The 19,553-nt window shown below is 36.1% G+C and overlaps 1 protein-coding gene across 2 annotated transcripts in view; it reads right to left on the reverse strand.

Moving 5' to 3' along the window:
• The window catches only part of LOC103713620 (probable thimet oligopeptidase), a 46,883-nt gene extending 29,597 nt beyond the window's left edge, over positions 1-17,286 (reverse strand). The window contains exons 1-5 of one of the 2 annotated variants that reach the window (XR_005512587.1): positions 17,075-17,286; positions 12,156-12,277; positions 11,200-11,363; positions 10,365-10,455; positions 4,985-5,164 (exon numbers count right to left, since the gene is read on the reverse strand). Coding sequence is in view for 1 of the 2 variants with exons in the window: in XM_039128349.1 (XP_038984277.1) it covers positions 4,985-5,164; positions 10,365-10,455; positions 11,200-11,363; positions 12,156-12,277; positions 17,075-17,195 (678 nt within the window). In the remaining variant the exon portion in view is untranslated. The remainder of the gene's footprint in view (positions 1-4,984; positions 5,165-10,364; positions 10,456-11,199; positions 11,364-12,155; positions 12,278-17,074) is intronic. The other variant, XM_039128349.1, reaches the window with a different exon arrangement.
• Positions 17,287-19,553: the final 2,267 nt, after the last annotated feature.

The following is a 19,553-nucleotide window of genomic DNA, read 5'->3' on the forward strand; positions in this document are numbered from 1 at the left end:
TGTTTCTATTAAGGATAGAAATGTCAAGTATACATGTAGAATTAGAGTTTCTAAGATAAGAAGTAAAAATCTGAAAAGAGGAAAACTAGTTGGACCTAACAGAAGCGCTAATGAGGTTTGGGAGCAAGGTTTAAAGTCTTAAGTACCAATACCAGTATGGACCAGTAGGGTACTATTCACACTACTGGTGCCACCACAGTAAAGGTGAGATATAGTACCAAGTTAGTAGATTCAGTATAATATGTTACCAAGAGGTATACCAACAATAGTATCTTATAGCTATAGAACAGTACACAAATCAATAGAGTATGTCACCTCAATCTAACCTTGGAAATTTGTTTCCAAGTATTGAATCTTGGTAATTCTGCTAGGTGACGCTCCCTACCTTTCCCTCAAAAAGAAAGGGTCTTAAGCACCAACTCAATTACTGTTTCTCTCATGACTACTAATACCAGTATAATTAATATAAAAGATGACGATAGAGAATCATGAGCTCTAATTACAAGCCACAGTGATCCATACAAAGGGCAGAAAGAATTTTGTTACTAGCAGAAGCGTGAAACATCAGCATGTTGACAGTTGTAGACACCTCGACTTTTGACATTCTACTAAAGACTTAACAAGTGTCAACTTATGTCATACACCTTAATTCCAATGTATGACTCCTTAAAATGACATATCATTTATGTATTCCCATAGTCAAGTTGCATTTTGTATTTTTTGGGTAAAAAAGGAAAATTTGCATTTTGTTATTTGGGTCGAAAGACCTTTGCCGTCCAAATGGTATGGGAAAGAGTCCCAAGGACTCTAGCACATGAAGGGCAAAGCCCTTTTCAAGTCCTAATTATTGACTCCCCATACTAAACAGTAATGTCGCTATCACCCAAAATGTCTTCATCGATGTTATTTTTAACTGGAAACCTGGAGATAACTATCGAGAATGAATCCAATCAATTTTATGAAATGAGAATCACAAACAAAGACTAAAGTATCGAACTTAAAGCTGGTGTTAAAGATTACAAGTTGACTTATCATACTCCAAACTACGAAACCAAAGATATTGATATCTTGGCAGCATTCCATATCTCGTTCATTCACAATAAAAATATATATATATATATATATTTTGGGGGGGGGGGGGCACATAATTTTTGTAGAGGGAAACTTTCACTAATCGAGTCACAAATATCTAACATTTTTAGTTTTGGATCTTCCAAAGGGAAACTTTCATGAGTCGAGTCATAGATATCTAACATTTTTAGTTTTGGATCTTCCAAAGGAAAACTTTCACCAATCGAGTCACAGGTATCTAACATTTTTAGTTTTGGATCTTCCAAACGATTCCCTCAGTAGATCCGGACCAATTTTTTTCTGATCCTTTAATACTCTTCATAAAAAAGAGTGAGTTTTGAAACCAAACTAATCCTTGGGAAGATAGATGGGGTGATTCAGGTGAGGTCCGATGTAGATCTAACTTTCTATTCACTCGAGAGATCCAAGCATCCAAATTTATGAATAGGAGATCTTGTGCGAGTATATACCGGACCTAAATTATCAACAAGTACCCCAAAGGTCTCCTTCCAGTAGGGCTCGAGCCATCAGTGAGATACCACCTCCGAAGAGCTAGAATTCTAACCTTGTTTCAGGACCTAGAGGCCAAGTATTTTAGATCCAATGTCACAATTAGTACAAATTTATGATACAAGTATAAGTTGCACTCAATGTGTATAAACCTGCCCCACAAATGTATTGGAAATGATACCTTGGGACAGATGCAAAGCTAAGCAAATTGTTTCTACACCAAGAACCAAGGACCGTGTAGGTTGTAAGAGATGTGAATCCGCTTGCCCAACAGATTTTTTGAGTGTCCTTGTTTATTTATGGCATAAAACAACTCACAACAAGGGTCTATCTTATTGATAAAAAAAGGTTCATAGATTTTGCATATAATTGAAATGTGTGAATATGGCAATATCTTTCATGAATTATTAAAACCCATTGATTCACACTTCTCCAAGATCTTTACTTGATGAGTTTTCATCGCCTATCACAAGCAAGAACCAAAGAAATGGCAGAACTAGATACATATAAAATCTATATTTCATACATATCTCCATATTTCATCATCATTGATTAGCAAGAAGAATATTCGGCTCTTCAAGAATGTGCCATTTTGGAGATTCTGACAATTTGTTTAATCAAATACAAATTGTGACCCAGACCTCGCAGATATTTCGATTCCAGCCAATAATGATATTATAGCTTCAATCTAATTGATTCTTGACAAATTAGTATCCGCATTTTGTGAGGGTCATTCTAGAACAACGGAGAAGTAAGAATACTTCGGTTTGGTTATTAATAATAGGTATTGGATATCTAGAATATTTTAGAACATTTCTATTACATCCCAAGACAAAAAAAAATTGAATAATGCGACATGAAGAGGACTACTATGTCACTACTTTTTTTTTTTTGAGAACCACTTAAGGTTCCAACTAAAACTAAAAAACGAAATAATTTTCTATTATCTCAATTGAAGTAGTGAGCCTCCTTCGTCTGGGTTGAACTATGGCTTTCAAATTAAGTTCAGGGCTGCCAAAGGGAATGGCAATGCCATAACGCAAAAAGGAAGGGACCAGAATATGTTAGTATCGAATATTTGTACAGCATTTGGCCTATTGTCCAGCGTACTTTTAGACAAATCTTATCTAAATAAGTCAATCCTCTATTTTTCATGAATTTTCTTTCTTTAGTCCAACATCAAGTATTCAAGCATAAAGAACCCCTAAGAACCTCTTATAAATACTCCTTCATCCCCAACTCCAAGACATCAAACAATTGCATTCCAAAGTAGTAGCTTAGGGCAATAAGTGCAAGAGAAGTGAAGGATCACCCGACAAAGGTGAATAAAATTTAAAAGTTCTTTGATTTGGATGCCTAGCAAAGAACAAGGTGTCAACAAGACGAAGAAAACTACAGCCATGGGATTTGGCATCTCAAGGAAGTTTCTCCTCTTTATGTAGATAGGTTTTTATTAGTCTTTAGTGTCTTTTTTGCATAGCAGTTAGCTTCTATTCATAGCATAGCATCTTGCCCCCCTAGTTTTTCCTTTAGAGGTTTTAATAGGAAAGCAATAATGGAGTATCACTCCTTTTCCTTCCAATCTCATGGAAAGTGTCTCTAGTTTAGTTCTATCTCTAAATTCCTACTTAAATTAGTTGCTAGACCTTCATAGATCTAGAAAGGTAAGGTTATAGTTTGACAATCTCTCATATAGTGAAGTGCCTTAGATAGGGTAAATTGTAATTCTAAATGAGAATCAATCAAATTCAAAAACGACCCAGTCCAAGTAATACATGCATCATATAATGATACGTTTATATATAATCTAAAATTCTAAATTATTACAAATATCTCCTTTAGATTAAGGTAAAGCGGTGGGTGCTATCCTATGTAATAAAGGAAAGAACTAGCTACTAAGAAATCCTCCAATGAGTTCTTCCCAAACCATCAAGGCGGATCAAGCCTTTTTCATGGTGAGAACTTAATTACTAGAGGCATGTTACGTGCTGGTATGTGGAACCAGGAGGCAAGTTAGGTGCTGATATGTGGAACCAGGGTTCTTGAAAAAATAGTATTAAAACACTTAGGAAGCAAGTCCTGTCCATGTTTCGGTGCACCACCCTAAATGAAAGCTTCCTGCTCTTAGTTACCAAAAGCGCGTGGGCGCGGGTACGAGGATGCGGGTCTCTTAAGAAAATTGGTAAAAAAACACTTAGAAAGCCAGTGTGGGGACGAGCGTCCAATGAGATCCAGAAGCAGGTGCACCATCCTAAATGGAAAATTCCAGCTAGCAACGGTGAGAAGGTACACCCACTGAACCACCAACAATCCACTGCCCATCAATGAATCCACTATGGACAAATGATAAGAGCACTCTCTAAGGGGCAATATATATTTCATTGTCCCCATCCTTGGAACAAGGAAAACCTAACCTTATCTCTTAAACAAACCTTTCCCAGCATCCACATGGATCGCCCAACCATCCCCACCAGCCTCATGGCCAACTTGCCATTGCCAAATGATAAGAGCCCCCTGAAATACTCTCCCTTTACTGTCCCTAAAGTTGGAACGAGAAAACACCATCCATTCAGTTTTCATGATCTTTGTTCCTCAACATTTTTCCATGACCACAACCTAATAAGATGTAGCATGCCTTTTACTCCAACTCCATCTCCCAATTTTCCAACTCTTCCACCCACCTTTCTTCAACACCCAATGACCACCAGGACAATCGTGAGAGGTTGAGATCTTTGGGCTTAGGGATCTCGCAAGAACCCCAATCACCAAACTCACCCTTATTCTCTCCCATGAGGTCCAGCAAACCAGGCTATGAGAGTGGACAACCGATCTTTAGTGCTTAACAAAACCAACCTGAGTTGCCATGTTATTGAAACATTGGATTGTTAGAACAGATTGAAATAATCCAAATTCTTCGGTTGATGGATCAATTCAAGAACACCCCCTAGATGGACTGAAATTTTATCCATGCATAAGCCTTCAAGGATACAACTATGTAGACAAATATACATGACAAACAAATTAATACTTAGCCAATGTGCATAGATGCATACAATACTTTTCTGGTCATCTTAAATCACCACATCATGCAACACACCTATACTAGTATTAACTGTATCATATTTGCTAAAGAAGCATACAATTATACACTTCAAAGAAACATACTTACAATTGATATATGCTTTTGAAGCAACAAGCATGTTATGCCATGCAACTGTTTTTTTAATTACTTCCATCCAATCCATGTAACCCAAAACACATATTCTATTACCAGTATAAAGAGAAAGTTTGGCAGAACAATCTGATTATGAATGATGCACAAGGAAAACAAATGTGAAGCTAATAGATATGGAATGAATAGCAAAATGAACTCCACAAGATGATAGAATGTCTGAAAGCTAACCTCGATGAACTGGGGAGGCATCCCAGCTAGCTCTGGCTCACTAAAGGGAATGAAACTATTATCACCATTTAGGTTTTGAATATACCGCAAACTTAGTTCATCTATTTGTGATCTTAATTTCTCCATTTCCTTCCTCTTGCTCATAGTCAGGTTAACACCATTCCGTTCAAATTCTCTAACCTGTCACTGGACAACGTAGAATCAGTATGAAAATTATAAATATGAGCCTATTGCTGACATCAGATAACCGAAAATAGAAAAAGATGCCAGCATATATCATTTGATTATCAAGAATGATTTCTGTCCTTGTATCTACAATGAATTCTTAGAGCTAAAGAACACTGTTGAGTTACATCAATGAACATATACTAGTTATGAACTCAAAAATGCAAAAGAACAAATATTAATAGCCAACAACTGAACAACCTTTGTTAGGTCAAATGCTGGTAATGAGTGGCAATAGCACACAAAATAAATAAAGAAGTCCAGCGAAATGCTCTTAAAGGACAGCCTGACTTTTAAGCTACCAAAAGTATGACTCACACTCCAATCCTTAAATCACGACAAAAAGCTCTGGAATATTAAATGTTTCTCTATCCTAGAAGATATTGGACACTATAAGAAAAGCGTAGACAAGTTAATAGTCCCCCTACACATCAATGATGGCATGCAGCTACTGAAAAGTGTGATAAGTGAAGCAAAGTGACGGAGCAATGGAGGTAGCAAAGAATCTAGAAAAGTTATATAGTTAACAAGCTGAGGAGCATTGATAAACTAGCTACTAGAAGCAATGTTTTAAATGTCGGTACCCAAGTTCCAGAAAACCGGTACTGCAAACTGTACCAGTACAATACTGATTTGGTATCGTATGGTTGGTATGAAATAGTATGCATCTCATACCATGTTATCAACATTTTTTTCTCATTCCAAACCACAATACCGACTGGGTGATAAAAGTCAAAAATGGATGGCACAGGACGGTTCAACTCGGTTCGGGCCTCATGATAGCATCAGCCATAGGAATTGATGTCCATTAAGGCAAGCACGACCTATGTTGGGGGTGTTGCAATAGATAGTTGCAAAATGCAGCTAACATGGGTATACCATAGTGGCCAAGAAGTTAGCTGTCATGATATATGAAGACTGACATTTCAAGTGCTAAATCAACTAAATCTAGCTTTGTTTGAACCAAGAAGGTATAAATTTGTTGAAAAACCATGCATCTATATTCCCTTAACATAAATAATTACTTCTATGTAAGAAAAACCATATTCTTTATGCTTCAGTCAAAAAACCAAAAAAATCTAAATTAATGGATTGAACCTTAAGTTGAGCATTTTTCCTACCTCCAAATGCAAGATTGAAAATCAAATTTAATCAAGCATGAGCTTAGGATAATTTCAAGAAGCGGGAATAAACCAACATTTCAAGACGAAATACAAAGATGTGGTAGCTTTTACTAACTTTAAATATATATGCACATGCACAGATACATACAAACAAACATATACACAGAAATGCACATATAAACACATCATATACAATTACATGAAAATATGCATATACGCCCAAGTAACTACTCTATGGCACAATGCCCATTTACACACTGTTATAGGACTGGACTAGAGCTTATTTCTACAACTTGCTATGTCCATATCCTGCCCACTAATAACCCCAACCATAAGCAAGTAGTGCATGAAACCACCAATTTCCTAACAACCACCCCAAGTTATAGCATGTATGACATAATACAAATCATTACTTTTCATTCTTTTAAAAGCAACAGATTTCTCCATGCAACTATATAGACAACTAGGGGATAATAGATTTAGGTATTAACCAAGGTCCGCCAAATCGGTACTGGAACCCATACTGGTCAGCCGACGGTACAGTACGGATCTATATTGTATCGTTCCGGTCCGTTTTGGACTTTTTTTTATTTTCAAATTTTGAACTGAAGTTGATATATGGTTTGCCAACTTCAATTCAAAATTCAAAAATTAAAAAAAAATGTAGAGACTAGTTCGTTCCCTTTTTCATAGAGAGGGAAAGGAAGGGGGAGAGGGAGGAAGAGAGGGAGGAAGGTAGAGGGCCGCCTCAGCCAACCCTAACCCAAGCACACACAAGCGAGAGAAAGAAAAAGGGAGGGAGCGAGGGGGTAGGAAGAGGGAGGGACCTACCATCGGTGGGAGGGCGGACCATCGGGAGGGGGGCGCAATGCTCGCAAGCAGGAGGCGCCCACTCGCGCTCTTTTTCGAGCCAGAGGGGTGCTCTCTCGCTTACTCTTAATGTTTATGAGCCAAGGGAGGAGCGCATTGAATATATAGTCGGAATCATGCCGGTCCCCGACCGGTCCGATTTGGCACAATTTGGCATGCCTTGGTGTTAACTCTAAAGACTAATGTGCCACATGCTTTAATCAAATATTTGTGAAAAACATGCATTTCCACATTGTAGCAATCATAAGATGGCATCTATCTGGCCATTCACCAATTTTCAAGGAATGATATAAAGGACTATAAATCAGCATAGGCAACTTGCGTATAAAGACAGTCTAATCAGGCCCATTTTAAAAAGCTAAAAAGACTAGCTGGATGGCAAAATGATTATACTCTTAGATCCAAATAGAAAGAATACAACTAAACTCGGCATGTATGTGGATAATATTGTTGTCACTAGAATTCATCACGTTCTCAACCCCTTCTGAGCCGCTCTCACTTATTGACGCATTAGTCTTTCCAGATTGTAGAGGCATATTCATATGAAGTTATCCCAATAGGAATGTGCATATGTAGGTCAATCAGTTCCTTGCTTGCCTTACCCTTACTCTTCTTCGCATCTCGAAAGAGAAATCGCCTTTGAAACGATAAGCGCTACGCCCCTCGTTGCCTAATAGTTCTTGCTTCCTTAATCAATTACCTGCTGCTCTCGTTGCTGCTTTCCACTAATGGTATTCAAGAGTTGGATAAAGTTTCACTCTCGATAGCAAGGCTGGGGGAAGATCGAAACTTCTAAGGGATTCACCTCCTTCCGGATTCCTTCTAGCGCTTAAGGTGCGTAGCGGATTGATTAAGAGATGGGGCCGGTGTTGGGATACCTTTGAAGATGACTCTGAGTATAGGAAGGAAGAGGTTGGGGCTTTCTTTCTTTTCTCTCCTGTTTAGGAAGATAGCAGGCATCAAGACGAAGAGAGAAATTCCTCTGAATCAAAAAGGAAGGCTAGCGGTCAGATCTATCGGACGAATCCCCGTGCGGGAAAGAAAGCGAGAATCAGAATGACTGTGCCATTCTTTCCCATCACTCTGATTATCAGTCTTAGATGCACCAAAAAAGGCTCGAGCGAGAAGGCCTATCTTTAAGCTAAAAAAAGATGAGTTCCTGTGGTCTAAGCCCTCAAGTGTCATCGGCCTTCGGGATATAGAAACCTTCTTTCACTTTATTCAATTCAAAGAAGCCTCAAGGCGACATGGTTAGCAAGACAGTCAAGTAGGCAAGTTTGGGGTTTTCCTGCTTATAATTCAATTAGCAATAAGGGGTGTATTTTCCACCTGTGCCTGGTGAATTTCTTGCTGTCCCGGAAAGGGCCTATATAGGTACATATCTTTCCATGGTAAGGTCTTCCCCTCCAGCCAGTTCTTGAACATCTAAGCCAGCAGCTGGGGCTAGAACAAGGAAACAGCTTTGACTCTCCCCCAGCTTTCTTGGAGAACAAATTTAAATCAAAAGGTCCAACAAAATATTCCCTTGGAAAGGAGGTAGTTTTCTAGATGGGAAACACAGGTTGGTCAACAGAATTATCATCTGAAACAATGGACTGAGGACAGCAAAAATCAGTCAGATCTGCAAATACTAGTACTATAAATTTCACTCAAACATTGAGAGGATAATTTAGAAAAGAATTCTTGGATATTGGTATTTTGGATCCAGATAGATATAGACACTTATAATATGGATTTGACTAGAATTAGTAGTTAGTATGGTTATGGGAATGATTGAAACATACATTCTCCTTGCATATAACCTGATATGTACACTAGCGTCTACATAGGGAATTGCACATTCATTGTTGACCATACAGATAGTTAATCCGTTGTTGCCCTGTAAGGTATAATCCTCGACTGGTGGCACACCTCAGTACAAACTAGAAAAAATTTAAAAAAATATACCAAACGTATGTGGTCAGTATGTCTTGATACTATTCGATACGGTGTCATACAGGCCAATTTCGCCCAATACTAATGTGTACAGGCCCCTGCTCTACCAGCTCATGGCAGGGCGCAGTACGCAATAATGGGTCTGAGGTGGATACAAATAAGACTTCAACACTTGGTTAGTTGAAGTAAAAAAAAAAACATTTATAAATAGATGAATCGCAGAAGTTGAATAAAAGGTCAATGGTGAAACCTTTTAAATTATTTTGAAAGAATGGGTTTCATGTTGAAATGTTATAGAACTTTTGCACCGAGACAATGTTAATTTTGTTAAACATGATGGTATCCTCCAAGACAACTAGGTGAGATGCTTCAGCCTGGACTCAGAAACACCAGTGAAACTCATTGTTCCAGAGGATCAACATACCAAAAACATTTTATACCAGGACACAACTGCAACAACCAATGTTCTGGAGTATGAACATATCATATGCAGATGGGACCTAAGAGAATTATACATCTATAGTAAAGATTATGCCAAAAAATCAAGTTCGTCTATGGTTTCTGTAAATCAATTAAAAATTTTCGCTCTTAAGTATTACTAGTTTACATTTATATAACCGGGAAAAAAGAAGCAAATCTAAGTAAACATATCCAATTCCATTTTCCTCCCTTCATATACAAACAGCTTCTTGACATCTAACACCCTTACAGAGCAAGCAACCTTATTTTAAATGACGGGTACTTACTTTAATTGTATAATATTAATATTCATATAAAGAAAGAAATTTATTATTATTCTGCCAATGTATATCCAAAGATTCAAATTATACAGGAAGATCATAGACAATTACAAATCAAATTAAAAAGAGGATACATAAAAAATGAAACAGTTGTTTCATATTGCGCTCAGCAATGATAGTGAACTTTGACAAGATACCATAAGAAGATTCACAATCACAACAACAATCAACTATACTTGTCACATCTACATAGGAATTTGTTATATATGTTCTTGTTTTCCTTGCAAAAGCTATTGTAGGCAAATTAATCAAAACAAAAAAATACTGACAGTTCATAAAATGACTTGGTAAAAAGATAAATTGGATAGATATCCCATCTCTTAAAAGATAAAATTAAGTGATCCATCCTTTAAATATGACAGGTAAGTATACAGCATTGTATTTAGCTAGCAAAAGTATCATAAGGATTTGTCAGAAATTCTATACCAAGCATTGAATGTATCTTTTTGCTTCAGAGCCTAGCCATTCCCCTCTATCAGCAAATGCCTTGACAGCATGATATACATCCTCACGCTTTCTGGTCACCTTGCATGAAACAATAAAGATCTATACCATAGGTGCAACCAAAACAAATTCAGAAAACTGAGCTCCTGACTAGCAGAAGTTTCTAAAGAATAGAATTCTTACTTTTCTGGCAAGGAAAGCCAACATATTTAGTTTAGAAATTTAGAACACAATTTTAGATGCATGAATATGTAATGAGTTATTTATTATGATTTTTATTTTGTTTCATCCAGACAACTCAGAGGCCTTCTTTGTTATATTGTTCCAAACCTTTATTTAAGAAAAAAACATGTATATCAAAAATAACAGTAAAGAGTTATAAATACAACAAGGCATATAGATTGCATGACAAGAAATTTACTATTAGCATTTTTTTAATACAGAACTTATTATTCCAAATCCATAACAGAATAAGTAAACATAAAGCAAAAGTTCATATATCATACAATGTTTACTGCAATCATGTGAGAGTGACACAACCTAAGCCCAAGTTAGATCACAAAGATTGTAGAAAAATAATGGGCAGTCAGTCTCTAGGAAAAATGACATTGCATACAGAGGGAAATAGTAAGACATAACGGGTTGGCCTACACAAAAATGATGAATGACAAAACATGTAGCTACTCTAGTATAATGTCTAGAAACATGTGAGGCAGCATAGGAGGGCCCAATCCCTTAAAGCATGACTGACAAGCTGAGGCATACTAAGAATTAATTCATGCAGATAGGTAAAAAAGAAGAGGGTAAAATACTGGACCTGCACATCAGAAAGTGTAAATCTAATCGCTTCTCAGCTTCAGTACTGGCTTTGCGAACATCACTTGAAGTAGACACCATTCTTGGAAACACACAGGATTGCACCAAAGGAAATAGGTAAGTTTCTAGTTCTGCCAAAGGTGAGATAACATTTGCATATGTAACCTGCACGAGATATTGTTTAGAAAATAAAAAGTATCATTAGAAGCTTATTTTGCATGCATAATTATCAACAATGTTTTCAAAGGTAGACTGGGCATGGAATTGGAAACTAGTCTCCAAGCAGCCCACTCATTCCCCAATCTGATGGTCAACGATTTGTTTGGATGCAAGTTATCATGTTTGCATACATATCATTAAAGATTATACATGTACAAATCAACATCAAGGCATGAAATTATTAACATATGGAAAAGAAACTTTTAGCTGATTATGCATAAACTTCACCAAGGAGAACTCTAAAGTGATTCTGGTAATCAACCTTCATAGGAATGAATGGAGCCAGAATTTAGACAGCCAAACCACATGGTTTAAATAATTTTCAAGTCCTAAGTTGACCCCGCTGGAGTCTAGCCTGTCAAATATGCACATGAAGAGAGCCCATTCCATAGGGTTCATATTTCAAGCTTGGGCTTACGCATCAGATATGGCTCAAGAATACCACTTATCACAAAAAGGCCATCTAGAATGCACTCTAATAGATAATTACAGTTCAAAATAGTACATCAAGTGAAAAAAAAAACCTTGTCATAAGTAAAGGCATAGGATAAAATATATTGCAGCAACATGGAAGGAATTTAAAATACAAAAAGATGAACAATTAATTTCTCCACATGATTAAAACAAACTCACAAAAAGGAATAATGACTTATGAAGAATGGATTTCAAAATTCTGGAAAGGTCACTACATTGCATATGATTACCAGCATGAAAAAAATATTTAAACCAAGCACATACTTTCTCAAGGGGAACTGAAGCAACTAAATCATGAATTTCTTTTGATTTAGAAATGATTTGGTCACTTAATCTGTGAATTTCAGATGCAGAAAGATTGACTCGGACCCTTGATCCCAGAACATCTGCCATAATACAAAACAAAAGGAATCATTATGATTTATATAACCAGAAGAACCATATCAGCCCAAAATTTTCAAATGTCAAACAAGTATTAAAACTGACACTAAAAATATTAAATTAATATCACATAGCATAGGTTGACTTAGAGCATCTTTTATAAAGAATAAACTGGACTCTCCCACACTGCAGGTTAAAACACTGAATATTGAACTAGAGCAGCACAAAAAATTCAGCCATTGCAAACCCAATTTTCTTCATTTCACTTTACCACATAATCAATTAATAATGTCAGATATGACATAACAATCCATCATCTGGTGGTCACTATTCCAATATATTGTCATGCACAATAAATAAGTTGATAAATCATTTATCTTCTTCATATACAGGAAGTACAGTGATGAGCAAGAAGGTGTGCTTCACAGATTATTACAGACTAGTTCAAAAGTGAAATTTGCAGAGAAAAGGCATCAAAATTGACCAGCATCTATCTCAGAATTAGTAAGACTATAGAACTATGGATCTTATAGACTATAGTACACATTTGTGTTTTTGATGTGATATTTCATATGAGGGCTTCCCTTGAAAATCATGTTCTCTTAAGCAAAATTGGCAAATGGTGTCTCCCCACCTTTAGTTCTACAAAGCTTATTTAACTAACCCAATTTTTTTGATTAAAAGTATCTAACAGGGAAATAAGTTGATTTGATTTGATAATGCAGTAATATGATAATATTGTGGTCCATAACTCGTGATTCATGGGCATAACCTTGTGCAAGCCCTATTACTCACCAAAGTTCATGACAAGAGGCCTCGAGTGTAATAGCCCTCTTGAACTTAGACACATATATATAGATATATGGATGTGTGTAAAATTGAAATATAAACCTTCTATCAATGTACTAAGTGCTGAACGGTACTGAAATATGTGATATACTAGGGTGAAAGTAGATCGGATAATATCCGTTTGAATCGGTTTTCGTATCCGAAACTATCCGGATATAGATAGAAATTTGAGCATCTGACTAATATCCGCATCCGTATCCACAACCGTCAAAGACAAATGGAAATGGATATGGATAGACAACTATCCGACCTGTATCCGTATCCATTTAAAATAAATATGGATATAAATTTTTGCATCCGACTAACATCCGTATCCATATTTGTATTTGTCAAATAAAACAATTATGGATATGGACATACTAGTATCCAATCCATTTTCAGCCCTATAATATACCTTAAGGACTAATCTATAAGACTTATATACCTGACTTTTGGATTTTAAGAAATAGCTTAGTATTCTAAAGTTGAAATCTTGACCCGATGCTAAAAATTTGAAGTTTGAACTAAAACTGAGCAACCAACTTCTACTCCTGAAGGAATTTTTGTTGAACTTGAATGGGTAGTACTTCCTTATTTATATGTAATATCTTAAACAAATGGAAATAGTAATAAAAATAAATAGAGGCAGGGGGACAAGCTAAGAGAGAGGACAGAAAAGGAAGGAGAGTGAGAAGAGGAAGAAGAGGGAGAAGGAGGAACTTGGACAGGGTCTTGAGGATTCTATTGGCCTCATAAGGTAAGTGACTATCCTCCTTGTCTTAGAATTTAAAACATGGTGTTTTTTAAACCTTAAAAATTAGGTTTTGAGATAAACTGAAATATGAAAACACGATAGTTTTCAAAACCAGCAATTTCAAAATTGTAAATAAAACGTTCTATGTAACTTTGGATTTAAACTGGTTGATGTTTCTGTTTCATATGAGTGTGCATTGTTTTGTATTCCTAAACTAAATCATCTTTTACAAAAGCTATGATTTCCCTCTTAAGTAATCTTTCCATGTCTTGAATTATGTCTTGTGTTCTTGAAGGAATGTTTTCTTTTGAATAGCCAATTCTATACCAAATAGTCGTTCTAAAATTATATAAAACACCAATCAGTTTTTAAAGTTTAGGATTTCTTCGTCTTTCAAATTTTGATTCGGTCTAGAGTTCATATGTTGCTTCAAAGGTTTTAAATCTTGAAATTATTTCAAACCTAGGATTTTCTTTTTTGAGTTCTGAGCTCTTCAAATCGGCATCAGTTTTAAAATTCTTTCATGATTCAAAACCTGCAATTTGTTGCAAAGACTTTTGACTTGTTCTGCTTTGGAATTTAGGTTCTCCATACAAGTCTTGTGCCTTACCTCGTTAACATTCTCACCAACTGTAAACCCATCATCATAGAACCCAAAATCAGCAGTCCTAATTATTGTAAAACGCACAAAAATGAAATCTTGAAACAAAAACATAATGCCATCTTGAAGTTCTTGGAAAAACCCACAAGTAAACTTATGATACTCCAAAATCCCATACATAAGCAGGGATTCTAACATCAATGAAACCTTGCAAAACTGAAAATAAAAATGCACGCATTCTCCAAGAAACAAACGGAAAAAGATGTATAAATATAGAAAGGATGATGGTATAGATTTCAAGAAAGGAAAGGATAGAGCACCTCTCTTTTCCTAAACAAAATCATCTTTTACAAAAGCTATAATTTCCCTCTAAAGTAATCTTTCCATGTCTTGAATTATGTCTTGTGTTCTTGAAGGAATGTTTTCTTTTGAATGGCCAATTCTAAACCTAATAGTAAAGATAAAGATTACTTATTACAAATTTTTTAGTCCCTTCGTTCCCGTCTGAGAGACTGCTTTACCGAGTAAATCCTTCTAATGACCCATTTATCTACGGCACTGATGGATTAGGATCAAAGTCTGCATTGAAACCCTTACAAACTAATGGGTGTAAACAAATAGCGCAGAAAAAAATACAATTAGATCAGCTCTTCATAGACAAACTTGGGATTTGCGATCCCAGGTAAGATCGGTTCAGGATCATGGGATCCTTTTATATCAGATAGGAAGGGCTGTTGGGCACGTTCCACTCGAAAATATACTTCCACTATTGAGAGAATTGTGGTTGGTAAGAAGATTGGGATCTCGTGTTGTTATTTCAGTTAGGCTGAGCCGACTCACTTTTTAAAGAAAGAAAACTACCTATCATTCAGTTCCGCAGAAGCAGAAAGTGTTTGAACATTGACTATTCGACATATAGTTCCTCGAACCGCATTTTCTAAACGAACAAGAGCCAATCTGAATTGATCCTGTAACAGGTCTGCTACAGAACGAATACGTTTATTTTTCAAGTGATTCATATCGTCAAGTGTACCCATTCCAAATTTCATTCCGATCAAATGATCCGCAGCAGCCAATACATCTCGTGGTAACAAAAATTTATGCCTCGTACGTAGTATAAATCAGAACTGAAAACTCTTTTATACCCGGAAAAAACTTTTATTCATTCCCTTGATTTGGCTATTCATTCTAGCAACAATCGTCAAACACGGCATAGCAACAGCGGCTAGCTACTTCCTTAAGTTAGAAGCAGAGGTAGGACTAGTCTGGGTTCCTTAGAAGGAGGTGACCTGCACCAAGGCCAATGAGGAACCTCACAGGCATAGCCTCTCACTAAACAGACCTTTCTGAGCAGCTTTCACTCTCATAGCAAAGCAAGAAGCAATGCTTATGGTACAGTACTCTACGAGAGGAATGCAATGGGATGGATGGTAGAGGGCTGCCTGCGCCGAGTTTTTCAACAAGCCTTACAAGGAGCTCTAGGCACTCTGAATAGTTGTTTGAATAGTGAGTTACATTTCCGTACGATCCGTGCTAATATTGGCTTTAAGAGGCAGATTAGGGACCGGTAAAAGCAGGATTCAATCTAAATGAACAATGTTGAGCTGTATGTCCTTGCTTAAAAAAAAATTTACAGGTAGTAATGGTCATACCTCTTCCCATGGGAGTAGTTGATGAAGTAGAAGACCAATTGGATAGAAAAGGAGAGGAAAAAGATTTGTTGATTGGACTCCCCTGTTTCCTTTGTTTGCGGGATATATATATTTTTCTTACTGTAATTATATACATAATACATACCCCGTTCTGACCATATTGCACTATGTATCATTTGATAACCCCCAAAATGAAATAGGTCCCGCCTCTGGTTCAAGTAGAAATGTAAATGGAAGAATTGGGTAAGAGACAGAAGTAGAGATAAGAAGACGGAAGCTAGTACGAGAGGAGTGCCCTTTTTTGATGGAAAGCGCCGGAAAGGATACCGTGTGTGCTCCCTGCCCTGAGACAACCCCTTACTTTGTCTTTTTGACTGAAACAGTTTTAAAACTATATAAAACACCAATCAGTTTTTAAAGTTTACGATTTCTTCGTCTTTCAAATTTCGATTCAGTCTAAAGTTTGTATGTTGCTTCAAAGGTTTTAAATCTTGAAATTATTTCAAACCTAGGATTTTCTTTTTTGAGTTCTGAGCTCTTCAAATCAGCATCATTTTTAGAATTCTTTCATGATTCAAAACCTGCAATTTGTTGCAAAGACTTTTGACTTGTTCTGCTTTGGACATTAGGTTCTCCATACAATTCTTGTGCCTTATCGTTAGCATTCTCACCAACTGTAAACCCATCATCGTAGAACCCAAAACCAGCAGCCCTAATTATTGTAAAACGCACAAAAATGAAATCTTGAAACAAAAACATAATGCCATCTTGAAGTTCTTAGAAAAACCCACAAGTAAACTTATAATACTCCAAAATCCCATACATAAGCAGGGAATCTAACATCAATCAAACCTTGCAAAACTGAAAATAAAAAATGCACGCATTCTCCAAGAAACAAACGGAAAGAGATGTATAAATATGAGAAAGGATGATGGGATAGATTTCAAGAAAGGGAAGAATAGAGCACCTATCTTCTTCCTCGATTTCTGCGCCTTGATGGCTGAGATGAGGAGATTTAGGCCGACGGCCACGAGCGCCGCGGCACCCGTGAACGCGAGTATCCTCCTCTCTCTCTTCCCCTTGGCCATCCGTAAGGATCAACCCTTCGAGCCAGAAGAGAGAGTGAAGGAATGGAGATGGAAGGGTCGGAGAGCGAACAGAAGGCCCGGAAGGGCTTCAAAAGCCCCCCGGATGCGAACTTTTAGATTGGATTCGACCGTTCGTTTGTAAGTGAACGGCTGGATTTTTTTTCTTTTGACTGAAAAGCCCTGCTCCGGTTGTATTATTACGGCCCGCCGGATTTTACAAAGAAGGGAAGCGTTCGGTTACGGCACCAGAAACGGCACCATCTTCTGCACCCCCACCCAGGAGTGGTCGAGATTTTCCGGCCCCACCATGTAGTTGCAGCTCACTGCTTCTACAAGGCGTAACGCGTGTAACCTAATTAATAAAGAGGTTCGGCCAAATCAAGTATGTAATGACGTGTTCTCCCGATCCCTCTCTTTCCCCCAAAATTTTTTTTTTTTCTTTATTTTTTTATAAAAACAGTAATTCATATAACTCTTAAAATAAGCAAATTCTTTTTTATTTTTAGGCGATCTCTGGATTGTGTTAGCGGGTTGTTGGCCTCCATGGACATCTCTACTTCACAAAATTTTTGTTGCTTGTTAAGTAATTAGTTTTAATAATAATGGGGCAAAAAGTTATAGTAACATTGATTTAGATAAGTATAAAATTTATCTATTTTAGCTAGATAATATATTCAAGCATCAATTATATTTATATTAATCATATAAATATCATTAGTATGTATATAATTGATATTTAATATTGATAATAATAATATACTTTATTATCTATCACTTGATTATACTCATTTATAACAGATCTATTAATAAGTAGTCATTGGAGGCTTAGATCTAAAAGCAAATGACAACTATTATTATATAAAAGATATATTTATATTATAACATTTTTAAATATTATAATAACTATTATTATAGTTATATAATAATAATAATAAATAATTATAGTACTTTTTAATCACCTTTTACATGATAATAGCACTTGTCATTGACATCGAAACCAACTATTATGACCTTAAATAATGTGTTTACAAGATATTCATTTGTCATACATATGAAATTTATTTATCAAGATTGAAGGTATTAAAATTTTATAAATCTATTAAGAGCAAAATAAAAAAATGATGTATATGACTAGTTCCAATCAGGAGTAAGGAGTTTGATGAATAATCAGTTATTTTAGATATACAGTAGAGTGAACTGTATTAAATAAAATCCTATTTATTATTCAAAATAAAGAATCATATCAATGATATTATTAAATAGTCTAAAATAAAGAATTGTACCTCTAATTGTATTAATAACTGATGTTCGCATGGCAAACTCTATACAAATTGAATCTTTATTTTAGTTATATATGATAGATATTAGATTATTATATCGACACTTTAGATATCAACTGAAATGATATAAAATGATGTTTTGGTAAGCTTGCCATGGTTTCGGCTTCACCAAATATATCCTCGCCCTATTTAAGTAATCGATGTACGAACATTAGTTATCCAATTCCTATGTACTTAGCTCTGACTCCAAAATATTATTTTGATAAAAAACCACAAAAATCTCTCATTCTTAAAAATAATTCAAACCTACAAGAATTGCAATACAAATTTAATGATAAAAATAAATGCAAATATCTGAAAATGGGTACTATGAATCTATGATGAACCTATATCACTATACATAATATTCATTTATATACCATTTTCATTATCCTTAAATTTAACAACCGTACCTCCACAAATAAAATAAAAAAAATCTTCTCTGGGGATTTGTTTTGTGGAATCAAGAATAGTATGACAGATGAAGTGGCAATGTGCTGCTAAACTAGCCAAAATAAGAAGAGAAAGTTTGAGGATTATAACTTGGGATTGTAAGAAGGGCAGTTTGGATGCCTCCTGTCATTGGGATTAGTGCAAATTAATTGGAACTCTTATGATATATGGGATTAACATATATATATCTATTTTTTTTCTCCAAAGCCTATAATCGTAATGAGAGAGGTGGGCCATCGGTAAATATCCTTCGCTTTTCAAATCTAGCGAAGGCAAGATTTGATTATAGATCATTTGATATAGTTGGCAAAATCTTTACTAGTTTTAGATAAACTGATATCTTTGAACACCAGTGCATGCCAATAGCAGGATCTCAATATGATCATTAGATTTTCCGACTAAAGAATTTAGGGATTAGGTTAGGTTAGGGTTTGTCCTCAGCTCAACCCAATCTGCCTGAGGCATGGATGTCCTGTTTGCTGTCTCTATGTCCTCGATGACGTCACGCCAAAACGCCGAAGTTACCAAATCTATGCGGAGGTAACCGTTGGCGTGATGTTAAACCCATGCGGAGTCGGCCTCTTTC

Source organism: Phoenix dactylifera, chromosome 7 (assembly GCF_009389715.1).
Source record: "Phoenix dactylifera cultivar Barhee BC4 chromosome 7, palm_55x_up_171113_PBpolish2nd_filt_p, whole genome shotgun sequence".
Taxonomy (NCBI): Eukaryota; Viridiplantae; Streptophyta; class Magnoliopsida; order Arecales; family Arecaceae; genus Phoenix; species Phoenix dactylifera.